The 13,969-nt window shown below is 44.0% G+C and overlaps 4 protein-coding genes across 4 annotated transcripts; 3 read left to right on the top strand and 1 right to left on the bottom strand.

Annotated features, from left to right (window-relative positions):
* Positions 1 to 1,161: 1,161 nt before the first annotated feature.
* F4822DRAFT_440061 (Alpha/beta hydrolase fold-1) lies at positions 1,162 to 1,950 on the top strand (the record flags this gene model as incomplete). Its single annotated transcript, XM_051462706.1, has 2 exons — positions 1,162 to 1,416; positions 1,468 to 1,950. The coding sequence occupies 2 exons, from the start codon at positions 1,162 to 1,164 to the stop codon at positions 1,948 to 1,950; spliced, it is 738 nt and encodes a 245-aa protein (XP_051309608.1).
* A 507-nt stretch (positions 1,951 to 2,457) lies between these two features.
* F4822DRAFT_53201 (Annexin) lies at positions 2,458 to 4,496 on the bottom strand. The gene is made up of 2 exons (XM_051463615.1): positions 3,821 to 4,496; positions 2,458 to 3,767 (listed from the first exon to the last, which is right to left on the bottom strand). The coding sequence occupies exons 1-2, from the start codon at positions 4,274 to 4,276 to the stop codon at positions 2,706 to 2,708; spliced, it is 1,518 nt and encodes a 505-aa protein (XP_051309607.1). The 5' UTR covers positions 4,277 to 4,496; the 3' UTR covers positions 2,458 to 2,705.
* Positions 4,497 to 5,283: 787 nt separating this feature from the next.
* On the top strand, positions 5,284 to 8,113 carry F4822DRAFT_417796 (uncharacterized protein). The gene is made up of 3 exons (XM_051459466.1): positions 5,284 to 6,519; positions 6,585 to 6,806; positions 6,874 to 8,113. The coding sequence occupies exons 1-3, from the start codon at positions 5,422 to 5,424 to the stop codon at positions 7,837 to 7,839; spliced, it is 2,286 nt and encodes a 761-aa protein (XP_051309606.1). The 5' UTR covers positions 5,284 to 5,421; the 3' UTR covers positions 7,840 to 8,113.
* Positions 8,114 to 9,174: 1,061 nt separating this feature from the next.
* On the top strand, positions 9,175 to 10,800 carry F4822DRAFT_433766 (phosphatidate cytidylyltransferase; the record flags this gene model as incomplete). Its single annotated transcript, XM_051461896.1, has 3 exons — positions 9,175 to 9,333; positions 9,535 to 10,704; positions 10,759 to 10,800. 3 exons carry the CDS (start codon positions 9,175 to 9,177, stop codon positions 10,798 to 10,800), a joined length of 1,371 nt encoding a protein of 456 aa, XP_051309605.1.
* Between the last annotated feature and the right edge of the window lie 3,169 nt (positions 10,801 to 13,969).

Genomic DNA, 13,969 nt, shown 5'->3' with positions numbered 1-13,969 from the left:
AGCTGCTACATCCATACGCTAGCATTCTGGCCGTGGGGTGAGATGTTGTGATACCGCACAGTCGTCAGCGGCGCACGGTAATCTGCCGTCTCTCCTGCCGGATCAGGAAACTCTTGGCGTCAAATATCTTTTTGATTGGCTTGACCACCAGGATACGTACGGCCACTGAATCGGAACTACTACGAATATCTACCGGTACCCGATGTTGTGGAAATAAGATACCTAGGTATTTTGGACCTGCAATTGATAGTGTGTAAGTTTTAGCTTGCAAAATTCAGATCAACATGGTAGTGTGTCCCAGAGATACTACAGCTATGGCATGGTCAAGGAGATAGTACTACGGTAGTCAGTATAGCCCTAGAAGACGTACTCGGCTGGAATGGAGGGTGATACGGGGGGCTATCGTTGTGGATTTACTGGCGAGAGGGGTTTTGAATATATGATGCTTATTAAATTTGCGCCGCCTGCCATGATGAAAAGTAGCTGAAGGGTGGAATTGCGAAAATGAAAGCGCGATTGACCGAACAATTCAACACAAGGCGAGAGAAGAAATCAAATCGCATTTTAAATTCCATTGTAAAGCATCCTTCTAAAAGACGCGAGTTTGGCCCTTGCTCCTGAATAAGTCTATCGCAAATCAATAAAATAGTTAGATACAGCTTAAGGCAATGCAGAATGTAGAAGGCAAGTAAATTATCGAGCCTATACAAGGGTGACGTATAAAATATTAAATTAATGAAAATTGCATTTTTTGATAAGATTCCAAATAAAATATAAAATCGATTAAAAGGATCGAAAAGTGCGGGTGCAGGTCAAGGATGAGTTCGAATGTTGGTAGCTACACCTAGGTGACATGGATGTGGTACAAACACGCCGAAGCAAGGGACAAAATATACATGTATCTCGGTATATGTTGGCACAAAGAGGGGTTTCACATTAATAGACGTTATTCTAGGATATAAAGGGCAAGAATCATGCCAGCTCCCTTATCAGCACTTGGTAGATACCCAAGTATCTGATATTTTCGCGGAGTGCACCTATTTCCCTACTCCTTCCATTCTCGCGAACAACCTTCTTATACGCTCTCTTATAACTTTCATCTACCCCTTAGTCTTCAATCTTTGTTCTTAGAGTCAATTTAAACCCATAAATTAATCAATAATGGCAACCGAAAATAATCCTACGCTATTAATCGTTCATGGTGGTTGGTACGTACCCGACAGCTACGAAAAACTTACCAATGCCCTGCGGGGTGCTGGCTTCGAGGTTCATATTCCTCGCCTTCTCTCTATGAATAATGCTCGACCTCCAAATGCCGACCTCATCTCGGATTCGGATCTCATCCGCTCTTACGCAACAAGCCTCGTCGAAGCGGGTCGAACAGTTGTGGTTGTGTTACATAGTTACGGTGGTCAGGTTGGTACTAATGCCTTGTACGGGCTGAGCGAGAAAACACGTATCGCATAGGGGCTCACCGGAGGGATTTCTCATCTGATCTATCTTACGGGTTTCGCATTAGTTCAAGGCAAGAGCATGGTGGACGTGGTAGCGGAATTCGGTCACATGGATGATATGCCCATCGCCTTTGGATTTGACGAAGACCGAAGCTGCGTACCAAATTTTCCAAAAGAGGGATTAGTTGGCCAACCCTTCGCTGATCAGCTCGATCCAAAGGAGCTCAAAACATACCTGGCTTCCCTGTGTCGTTGGAATGGGGAGTACATGCATCAACCACTCCAGAACACCCCCGCTTGGAGTGACGATGTCAAGGTTTCCTATATCTACACGCGTACTGATCTGACCAACCCCCTCTACCAACAGAAGAGTTTTGTTGAGTTTATGGAGAAGGGAGGGAAGCAAATTGAGACAGTGAAGGTCGACTCCGGCCATTCTCCAAATCTAACGGCTACTAAGGAGGTAGATGCTATCATCAAATTTACATCCATGTAATTGACATCAATAAAAGTCATTAGGTACCTATTGATAAGATGAGAATAAAGGTGCGATGAAGATAAAAGGGCTGTTGGTGTATGTAGACGAAGACTTTCATAGCAGTAACTTACACACTCCTCGCGCAACAACAGAGTCGTTTTGTCCTCTTTACGACCGTCTACCTAGGTAGTTGGTCTTTTGTTATGTACAGTACTACATGAGATAATCGTTTGGCTCTATTTGAATATTATGTGGCTGTCATTGTACTTGGGTTTGCAGTAAAAATAATAGTAACCAGAGCTGATGTCACGAACTTGAAAATGAAAAGGCTGTCAAAGTTTCTAACGAGCTGTCCTAATGATTCAAGTGACGACCTGCTTAACTCTAAATCTAGGACTCATACCATTTTAATCGGCTATACATGAATCTGATGTTTTTCGAAATGGTGGTATGAGTAGCGATGTTGGGTTAAGGCTTCGGGGATGTTCGTATTTCGCACGCGCGTGGGGTTGAAGATTGAGAGATGGTATATTTGATTTGGTATTATTAGGAGATTAGAAATAGGTCGGATATCTATAGGTACTATATCGGAGCGATAATTTGGGACACAAAGTGGTGTATCTTAGAAGAGGACAATCGGAGAGACTGTCCTGGGGGAAATTCACACGAAGCAAAGGTAGTAAAGGAACCAGAATCAATATATTTGAGAAACTACCTACCGAAGTAGTCATGTACCTAGGCTAACAATTCATGTCAGTCTCCAAATTCTAGACCTACCTCCTCTCGCGAATTAGAGCCACCATCAAGTCCTCATAATCTCCACTCAAAAGAGCTTTAATCGAGTTACGAAGTGATGCCCTTGTAGAGGAGTATCTTTGATACGCACTCTTAGCCGCGTCTAAACGACTCCGATCCCAGTACAAGCTAACGACTCTATTGATGAAAAGTCGATCCTTGCGTGGTGTCCTGTAAAGTGGTTTCTCCAGTCTCTTGGCATCCGACCGCGCTCTATCGATAGCGCTCTCTAGCATATAGAGTAGTGCGTCTTCCATATCACCTCGGAACTCCTTTTCGATGACCTCCTCGAGTGAGCGATGGTACTTTCGCCTATATGCCTCCGAGACAGCGTGTAGTTGAGAAGCATTGCAGCTAGCAAAAACCTGAGCCACAGCGATAGCATTGGTACCTATCATACCTTCGGTCGCGCGCTGTACTTCTGTCACCTTCTGATCAATATCTGTGGCGGTAATGGGTGCTGTATCTTCGGCTCTGGTTGCCGAGAGTACCATGCTGTAGAGTCGGAATAGCGTATCATCCACATCATCCTTAATATCTACTAAAAGATCGTGTCCCTTTATTCTCTTGTATTCGGTAGTAATGGCGCGAATATCGGCATTCGAGCGACATAGAAGAACATCCATAAGAGCATCTTCGTCGGTGCCGGCGCGATCCAATGCCTTAATAAGAACCCTAACATCATTCTCGAGGGGGCCACGAATAAGAGCTAGTAGTGCTGTTTCCAAATCGCCGCGAGTTTCACTCTCAATATCTTTGGCTAAATCACGAATGAAACGCTTGTTATAGTCTTGAACAAGTTGTGCCATCGCCCATGGGTTGTCATATTTTGTTGAGGTTAGCACGCGGATAAGAGCTGCTTCATCACATCCCATTCCTTTCATAGCCTTTCGCAAAGCTTCACAATCGGCTGAAGTATCAACTGGGGCGTGATACGCTCTCTGGGCTTGGTCGTATCCTGCTGAGGGTGGAGTTGGGGGTACGTCATATCCATGATTCGGAGGAAACTGCTGTGATGGCGGCCACTGTTGAGCACCCGGCTAAAATATCGTTAATAAGCTAGAGCAACAAATGATGTCTCTAGAATACTTACATGTATAGGGTGTTGTTGGGGAGGATAAGGCGCTGGTCCTTGTGGGTTCGGCCCATTAGGTCCTTGATATGCGTTTGGGGAAAACTGTCCATACTGAGCTGGTGGTTGACCATATGGCGCCTGAGGTGCTTGAGGTAGCTGTTGAGCGGAATAGGGCTGATTCTGGTATTGCGCAGGTTGGGCTTGAGAGAAGGGCCGGAGAGCTTGAGGTGGTCCGCCAGGGTACTGTTGTGGAGGATATTGTTGATATTGACTGGGCTGTGACTGATTCTGAGGAGGACCATAATTGGAATATGAAGTCTGCTGGTATGATGGTTGTACTGGTGCTGGCAACTCGGCAGGGGGATAGTAAGATGTCCCTTGGGGAGGTCGCTGGTATCCTGAATGAGGTTGTCCTGTTTGATTAGGAGGAGCTGACGGGTATTGACCGTAATATTGTTGGTTTGCAGGATTCATGATGTTAAATGGAGATAGGCGTATAAAGTAAACGTAATATTTCTGTAAAATGAGAGGTACACCGATGTAAACCTACTGAGGTACCGGGATGGACGACTAGTACGTTTTAAGGTGACGGGCTTGGTGATGAGTAGAAGTGAAGCGAAGAGGAAGAAGGATGTCTACTCTTATATACCTAGGTAGATATATGCAAATTGGCGACGATTAATGGAAATCGTATATTGAAAGACTTGATTTGATTATAAAGATACTTGCATATGTCCTTAGATGTGTCAGTAACAATTAGCTTAGATCTAATGATGATCTGATGTTCGACTATTCAAATATGACAAGAGGCCTCCGGAATTGGGACTTTGAAAGTTCGACAGGGAAAAGAGGCGCGGAATATTAGACTTCTTTACTACTCTCACCTCGAAGTCTAGTCTTACCTACCTAGGTATTCAGCCACGTTGTTTATCCAATAGATTGTAAGACTTCAAGCTTGGAAAGAATCCTTCGTCTCTTTCTAGGCGGCAACGTTCTTTTCTTGCTGATGCCAAGACAACTTTCGGTGTTTTTCTATGTCTATCAATGTCGCACAAATAAATACCATTGAAAGATCGTTGGAGGTAACCAATTGAGTTGGAACCCTCAATTTCTCGTGGATGTTCCATGCTGATAGAATATCCTTTTTAGGGAAACATCGCGGTTCTCATCAACCAATAGAAGTGTCGATGCTTATGAAGAATAGTGCGATACCAGCACAACGCTTACGTAAATATAGAGAAAGGTGAGCGACGCGGCGTCCAAGTAGATGTAAGTCGGTGCGAATTAAGAGACATTCGAATAATACGACCCGAATTGTGCTATGTAAATGAGGTTGTATTGGGAAAGGTTCTAGCTATGGTGGGTCCGGAGTGAGGGGATGAAAAAGATAAGATAGGATAATTACGTAATCTCGCATGAATCTGCAGTAAAATCGGTACCTAGGTACATACTCTGATGCCATATCGCAGATCCAGTAACTACAGTAACTTCCCTTCGACAAGAAAAAGAAACAACAATTAAATCAAGGCCGAAATCATATCTCGCTTAGATTACTACAATCTATTATGGGATCGCGCCAATGGGCTTATATATAATTGCCCCAGACTCTCCGAGTCGCCATGGACGATTTTTCCGACGATGACTTTGACGCCTTAAATGCGAATGTTTTGGAAGAACTCGAAAACAATGCCATTCAATTTACACAAGGCCAGAAAAAATACCAACCCTCCCAAACTCAGCATCGACTCGAGGCTGATTTCGATGACGATGACCTCGACGACACCGTTGTACAAGATGAATTACGTGGTGGAAATCCCGTCCTATTACCAGAAAATGCGACAACAATTCCTTCGAGGGTAGCTCCCCAACAACCAAATCAAGCAGCTTGGACTGGTACAGTACCAGTTCCTCCTAATCGCTTTCATCCACAATCAATCGCTTCTTCTCGACATCCGATACAAGCTCCTACCAATTATCGCCAATCCCAAAATGCTACATCTCGCGCGCCGGCTCCCTCTTATAGCCATATCCGATCACCTCCTCCTTTACCTCGACCGGCCCCCTCTATTGCTCCGAGATACCAAGCTTCGCAAGCCCCAAGATTGAACGCGCCATCAAACCACGAACTTGCATCTCTCCAAGCCCAAATCTTAGACCTAAAAACACGACTTACTACCAAAGACGGCGAAATAGGCATTGTTCGGAAACGGTTAGAAAAAACGCGTGAAGAGCACGATCGCGAACTTCAGACGTTAAAGAAACAAGCTGCCGAACAATTAGCTAAGCATGAGAGAGCACTTGAAGCTGCAAAGGCCGCTCAGCAGGCTGCTAGTACGGAGCTCGAATTTACCAGGCGAGATCTTAAAGATGAGCTTGACCGTACCAAGCGCAAAGATGGCCCAGTTACACCTAAGAAAAACGCAGCCGCAAAGTCATGGGGTATTGCTGATGGGTTTGAAGATGTTGAGATGGCCGCTAGTCCAAGTAAAGGACAACGCGGTAGGAATATCGGTGCCGTAGCCAATACTGTTGTCGAGCCTCCCGCAAGACAAGCCAAAACTCCGACAAGAGGGAAACGAAAACGTCCAGCCATTGATAGTCCCGTCACGGCTCTAGAAATACAATCAGAGGATATTGTAATGCTAGACTATCCAAACACACACGACACCAATAACCTACAACCAATGAATACCACAAGTAGAGCTACACCATCTGATGTATGTTGGGACCAAATTCATATGACACTTATCTATATTATCAACTACGTACTAATTCTCCCTAGTATAAGAAGGTGGTGCTCAATTATAGTTCCACACGTGGTCGCGGACTTACTTTCGAATATCTGACTAGATTCAAGCTTCCCTCAAGACCTACGGAAAGTCTAGGTTCGATTCTCCTTCAGAAATTCGCGATAATTGATGATACTGAAGATCCTATGCGTCTCCCCATAGAGTTTTGTGAAGAGGTGATTCAGCTATGGCAAAGTTGTCTTAATGACCATTACGTAAGACTACCTTCAATTCCATCCCATAAATCCTAGGCAAAGGGGAGAGCAGCTAATGATATTACAGTTGGAACCTATAATGGAGCTAGTTTCTTTGATATCTCTAACCCTTCAATTGCATACCGCTGCTGTTGCTCCCTATATCGCGCCATCTCTCCTACCAATCGCTATGGAATCCTGTTTTGGGGTTGGAATTCCAAGGTGGCATCATGAAGGTCCTGGAGATCCGCTAGGGGAAGAATGGAAAGATTTCAACGCGAATATTTCGCCTACGGAAATTCTCTCGCTTTTATATCTAACTGCTCTAGGTTGTGCGGCTTCACCACCCATCAGCGGTATTGTAGATCCCGCAGCCGATTTCTGGAGTCAGGTTCAAGTCGAGTTTGTCCTCTATCATATTAGCCAAAAACATCCTGTAGAGGATTACTTGGTAATCATGAATTGGCTATGTACGTCAGTATTACCGGACAGTATTGGACCCATCAGTCCCGTGAAGACGGTAGAGGAGGTAGCAGGTGCGGTGATTGAGAGAATGTCTCTTCAACTTATCGAAAAGCCACGTTGGGATATTGATCAATACAAACTGCGAAGTGTTCGAAACGCGGTATTAAGAACGCTGGCGGCTTTTGCTAGATCTTCGTTTGGTCTTGCGCAACTTGCTATCAATAACCACGCTATTCCTCGACTAGTCATTTTACTCTCCTCATGTATGGATGAGCTCTACGATGGGGATATGCGATATCAGTCAATTGAAGAAGACGATTCGGAAAAGGAGTTGCAGACGTTGGTAGCGCGTACAATATTGCTACTACACACGATCATCACAAACCCATTGACTTCCGACTTGGTAAATGTTTCAAACAAATTAGCCAAGACGGTGGGGCTGTCCCAAAAGTACCTCGTAAGCTTAGGAAGACTCAATTTCTCGGAAGATTTGGTATCGGAAGAAACGGCAGAGCTGGCGCACGAATTATTGGAATTAGCGGTAACACCAGAAGAGGGTGAAGAATTAGGTCGCTTCTTCGGGGGGTGATGTTTTCTGGCTATGTATGAAGATACCTTGTTGCCTTATGAATATACGAGGATAGCAATCTCTAGATATACCTAGATATACCCCAGGTAGGTAATCAAGACCACGTTGTGAGTATCGTTGAGTTTGTCATGCTACTCTAGGAGTTTGTAGTTGACCATGCGATGTATCAACCATGACCCAAGTTTGGTATGTAAAATCATTGAGAATCAACGTATGATATTCCCTATATCAGAGGGTAGATAGACTAAGAGGTTGAACGTCGGAATAGATGAGGATATTAAAAGAAAAGGTCATTATCTAGAGTGGCATTGTCGTAGGTACTTAGGTACATGTACGCAAGGTAGAAATGCGGGATGACGACATTATTAAAATTTCATAAATACGGACCTAGGTATGTATGTATGTACATCTAATTTATGAAAATTACATGTGCGAGTGCCCAGAAATGTACGCCACAATACATATCTCGGATTAAGTCTAAGCCACCCCTTGACGTAGCCAAGCATTAGCCTAACTGGTCTCCACCCTAGTATTGTAATGTAATTGTAGGATGCAAAAAGCTCAGCCAGCTAAGTACCTACAATCAATCATCCCCCGTCGCGAGTGTGGTCAAAATCAGGGAAGAAAAAGTAATACAAATCAAAATAAGGTGTCTCTTTCTGTCAGATCGAAGCATCAAAGCGAATATACGAAAAGAGGAAAACGGAAGAGGAAGAGGAAGAGAAAAACTTCCCGTCGTCACCCTTACTATTGTTCTCGTCAGCTTCATCAACAATTCTATTAGGCGTCAAGATTCAAATCCAAGTTTGGGACTAGGACAAATTAATGGATGTCTAACTGAAATACCTCTTAGAATCTTACCTATCTGCCTACCTAGGTACCTACCCATCTGTCCAAGAACGTACTCAGCTACGTGTCTAAGGCGTCCGCCCAAATCAGCCTCTCAGCGCCAATCTATCATCAGCCGACGATCCGACATCCCACTTTCTTGATATTTCGTCCCAACTTTTCATCCCTCGTCAAAATATTCGTCAAGTCGAGTCTATTCATTTGAAATTGTGATAATATCGGTTCTAATCCTCGGGATTATATCTATTATACGAAACTCGATTCTCGATCTTTAACATCGTCGATTCCCCTCGAACCTTTCATCGTGAACGCCATCTCCGGTTCAGCCGAACAATAACTACCAAAAACCAGCCTGCGACATTCGATTGAAATTTCTCGAACGCTCCCTTCGTGTCATCAAGCGAACTTACTCTAGCTAGGCATTTTCTTTTTCGGCGCCGAATTCCGACCTACCCTATTTTCGCAAACGCGAACATAACCACTACCATGACGAAACCGCGTCGTGGGGTTCGATTCCCTGGCCGTAACGGCAATGGTCATGCCTCATCCGAAGGGAGAAGATCGAGCTTTAGCGAAATAAGCGAAGATGGTTCTGGGTCGCCTGTCAAGGTCAAGAATTCTCCTCAACTAGATGGCATCAGCGAAGTACGTTCCATTCTACCATTTACTGCCAATGTCTTCTTTGTTCGCCTAAGCAAGATTTCGCAATTCTATATCGAAGAACTGTCAAGGTTCATCACCTTTCTTCACTACACACAACTACACATAGCCTTTTCTTATTACACAGTCTTACATTACATGCTTCCCTATTAAGGTAGACGGACCAACTAACATGGCTATTCATAGAAAGCACCTGAATCCGATTACGAAAAGAAAAAAGCAAACTTCATCACTCGAGCCTTTTGGACTCTTGTAATGATCGGAGGTTTTTTCACGGCTTTATTTGCAGGTCATATATATATCATCGCCTGTATTACCGTCGTTCAAATCGTATCTTTTAAAGAAGTCATCGCCATAGCTAGCGTTCCTAGTCGAGCTCGACAACTACGCCCTACTAAAAGCCTAAACTGGTACTGGCTTGCGACGACTATGTATTTCCTGTACGGCGAGACCGTCATTTACTATTTCAAGCATATTGTGCTAGTCGATAAGGTCTTGCTTCCTCTTGCCACGCACCACCGCTTTATCAGCTTCATTTTATATGTCATCGGCTTCGTTTTCTTCGTCGCCAACCTTAAAGCTGGCCACCTCAAGTTCCAATTCACCAACTTTGCTTGGACACATATGGCATTGTACTTGATCGTCGTCCAAGCACACTTCGTCATGAATAACGTCTTTGAGGGCATGATCTGGTTCTTCTTACCAGCTTCCCTCGTTATTACTAATGATATTTTCGCCTACATCTGTGGTATTACCTTTGGAAGGACACAACTAATCAAGCTGTCTCCAAAAAAGACAGTGGAAGGGTTTGTTGGCGCTTGGTTCATGACCATCATATGGGCCGTTCTTCTAACCAACGTCCTGATGCGCTCCAAGTACTTCATCTGCCCCGTCAACGACCTAGGTGCCAATATATTCACTGGCCTCGAATGTGATCCGAATCCCGTCTTCCTAGCTCGTACCTACACTCTACCTCAACTATTCTTCCTCCCAGAAGGTTCTAGCTTCTCTATCACCATGGAACCCATGCAGTTTCACTCCATCATTCTGGCCTCCTTCGCCTCTTTAATTGCACCTTTTGGTGGTTTCTTCGCATCTGGACTCAAGCGTACCTTCAAGATCAAGGACTTCGGTGACTCCATCCCTGGACATGGTGGAATGACGGATAGGATGGACTGTCAATTCATTATGGGATTCTTCGCCTTCATCTACTACCAAACTTTTATCGCGCAACACAAGGTCAACTTTGGTAATGTCATGGAGTTGGCTATTACTGGGTTAACGTTGGAGGAACAGATGGATTTGGTAAAAGGTATGAGCAGGTATTTGGAAAACCAAGGAGCTTGGGGTCCTGAAGTAAGTCTTCCTAACACCCCTTGCGTTGAATTGCGACTTATTGATGATTATTAGGTCCACGAATGTCTAGAACGAGTATTACCAGCCCGGCGATAAGAATAGGTTGGGTGCTCAATCTCTTGGTTGAAGATGTAGCAAGAAGAGATACAATACATGGGAGTGTATCTACTCTATTGAGTAAGTAGCTCTATAATGAATTGATGACAAAGATTTTCTCAAGTCCAATCATCCAATCTCCGTTCCTACATTTTAAAGCAGATGTGTTATCACGATATATGGACTCTTAGATGAGTTCAAGGGAAACAAAAGTTGGTTCTAGGGAAAGTCGGTGTGTTCTGGGATTCTCTAACAGGTAAAAAAGGGGAAAGGAAAAAATTCAACCACTCATCTCTAAAGCCATACGATTATCTAGGTTGTTTCGCGGTCCAAGTTCAAGTACTCACTCCCAATACCTAGCCGATCTACTTACTCGTTCACCAATATTAGATATAATGAGAAAGGCGGCAATAGCATTACTGTTAGGGTAACAAAGGTCAGCCCGCCAAGCCGGTACAGCGTTATTCTCGGCGAAGGTCACGAATTCGGCAATCCCCAACATACGAAGATAGGAGGAGGATCGAGTAAGAGGATCGTCACCACAGCATCACCTAGATACCTAATTTAAAGGCATTCTCGATTCTCACGAGTTACAATGAACATTGCTGTTTTGAAAAGTCTCGACTTGCGTACCAAGGTACCTAAGCACGTAAGGAATCCTACATCTTTCGAGCCCAGAAATAATTCACTTCGGATAAAAAACATGCTCAAGAGAAGACAACACCCCACACCACTACTAGATGTTGGTATGACATGAAAATGAATAGTGTTGTGATACCCCGGATAGTTGATACCCGAGATAGTAGATGGCGAACTTTACCCAAGCAACAACGCGAATGTACCTAGGTTCAAGGTAGCTCGAGGCCAGTTTAGTTATTAGTATCATTTACATCTCATCGTTCTTTTCTTTCCTTTGAGCCTGCCAACACTTCTCATCCCGGTCCATCAGTCGATTATCGCTAAAGCAGCTTGAACCGGCAAAAGTATCGCTTCGCCCAGAACGTTGATGTGAGATAAGTGGCGTGTGTCACTTGCACAGGAATGCTTGGTGGCGCTCACGATTCGCATATGACTATCGGATAATCAGGTTATAGATTAGAAATATCGACTGTGCCTTAACTCCTATTGGTGTTGAGTTCACGATCTAGTTCATGGGAAGCTTAGGCAACCATTCGTAAAGTCTGCACTTTGCGGCAATTATTGACCGGCTTAGGACTATCAACTCCCCACCCCTGTGATAAGTAGGTGGGTTCATAGGGCTTGAGAGGATTAGGGATACCACGTGGAGGTAGGCAAGATGTGAATCCTACATCATTAACCACCAATCGTCGACCGTATATGGGATATTGAGATGCGCACGAAAGAGACCCGGGTACCCGAGGAAATCCTCTGGCTTTACTTTGGTGCGAAATACAACCTATGAATTGATGCTCGCTCAACCATAGCAAACCGACTCATTGTAAGCCGACTTATTGGATATTCGATACGAAGGGATAGTTGTTGGATCACCATTTTAGATGCAATTCTTCATCGAGTCGATTTTTATAGGTAGTCGGCGCCAAAAAGAATTAGCCTCTAAAGTTGCAAGATCAGAACACCAGATTTGTATCACTGACGTCTTTCCGACAACATTTTCCCCTATCATTTCCTAGGTCGATCTCATACATTAGTGCTGACCATGTCGGGGATTCACCCACACGTTGTTCCACACAGCCGGAAGAGAAACCCTGTGGGGTTGTGATGGAATCCTTTACTTCACGAAGATGTGATTGATAGAGATAAAAAAGTATGGTTGGCAAAGAGACGTTCCGAATGAACAATCGAGTCACTCCGTAAGTATCCGAGCGGTTGGTTTAGGGTCAACCCAACCGCGACTCGCCGAATTGAACCGAGACGCAACATCGCCAACAGTACAAGTCGTTGGGACTTAGATGCCACGCTTATTGGGTATCCAGGTAGGTAAGCAAAGCATTAGTAGCGACCCCAAAGCCATGGCATGCGAGTAGACTAACTGTAACGGATTGCTCTAGTGTCCCCGATTGTCAAGATTAAGTTATGACAATAGCTTCATACTACTTGTACGTATAACCATAAGTTGACTTTCCAATTGGATGGGTGGTTGTTTAGTACTGAGCGCAGAGCAGGTATTGTAGGGTTGGTAATTAATTTCTTACGACGAGAAATACTGATGAGCAGGTAAGCTGCAATCAAATCTTACCTAAAGTCGGTAGGATAGTCACTACCTAGGTAGGTACATTAGTAGGTAGTTAATAGGTAGCACGATCGCTGAAGTCGGGGGTTCGTTGGTTGTGCAGGATAGGATTGACGAACATGCATTGCATTGCATCGGACATCGCATATTGCTCTATTTATCGAGATATTAGCATCAGAAATGATAAGGGTAACTTGTAAAGTACATGTAGGCCTTTTATTTCGAGAGCCTCTTCTTGAATACCGACGTGGTGCTTGTGCTGTAGGTTTTGGCTGTATAAAGTGTGGAAATGTAACGCGCCCGAAATAGCAGTCGAATTTCAGTTTTAGGACCAAGATAACTCCGGTATTAATTACATAATATGCCCATTCAAATTGATACATGCTTAGGTACTTACCTAGGTATCTCATAAGCAAATCTTCAATGGTATGACGTCGTCTTGTGCGCCTTCAGATAATTACATACCTAGGTACCTAGGTATATATCTATATTTTGATTCACTTTGTAGTCAAAAAGGGAAAATAGTGACCGTGCTCGTGTAACAAATACCCCTCGTGTCCACTGTCCGCGGGGTACCATATTATGACACATTTGAGACATTTTGATTTATCCTTGATCTTCACGATTGCATGTTACATCGGTCAAGACTATTCTTTTCATCTTCCTTCTCCCTAAACTATTAGATATCCATAGTAGCCATCACGGTCGGCATTAAAGATACCGTATCTATCCTCTTCTTCACTAGTCATCACCTGAAAATCATCCAAATCTTCACCGTTGGTTGATATTTCATTCGTCAGCTTTAGCCACATTTTTCTTCAATCACCTGAAGGATAAGATATGCGATACCTTGGCAGTCATCATAGTCATCCTCCGAAATCCTACAAGCCTCACAACGATAACGACATTCGCTTTGCTACGGTCGATCAATATATCCATTCCTGTGACAATAAAGCG

The sequence above is a fragment of the Hypoxylon trugodes genome, assembly GCF_022578975.1.
Source record: "Hypoxylon trugodes strain CBS 135444 unplaced genomic scaffold F4822scaffold_10, whole genome shotgun sequence".
Lineage (NCBI taxonomy): Eukaryota > Fungi > Ascomycota > Sordariomycetes > Xylariales > Hypoxylaceae > Hypoxylon > Hypoxylon trugodes.
Note: the sequence above shows the minus strand (reverse complement) of the source record. Positions and strands in the feature narration are given on the sequence as shown.

Bases quoted from the DNA above. Each gene is read 5' to 3' on its own strand.
- F4822DRAFT_53201 (XM_051463615.1), bottom strand. From the start codon at position 4,276: ATGAATCCTGCAAACCAACAATATTACGGTCAATACCCGTCAGCTCCT. The intron at 3,768-3,820 runs GTAAGTATTCTA...ACGATATTTTAG, and splicing joins CCCAACAACACCCTATACAT to CCGGGTGCTCAACAGTGGCC.
- F4822DRAFT_417796 (XM_051459466.1), top strand. From the start codon at position 5,422: ATGGACGATTTTTCCGACGATGACTTTGACGCCTTAAATGCGAATGTT. The intron at 6,520-6,584 runs GTATGTTGGGAC...AATTCTCCCTAG, and splicing joins GTAGAGCTACACCATCTGAT to TATAAGAAGGTGGTGCTCAA. The intron at 6,807-6,873 runs GTAAGACTACCT...ATGATATTACAG, and splicing joins GTTGTCTTAATGACCATTAC to TTGGAACCTATAATGGAGCT.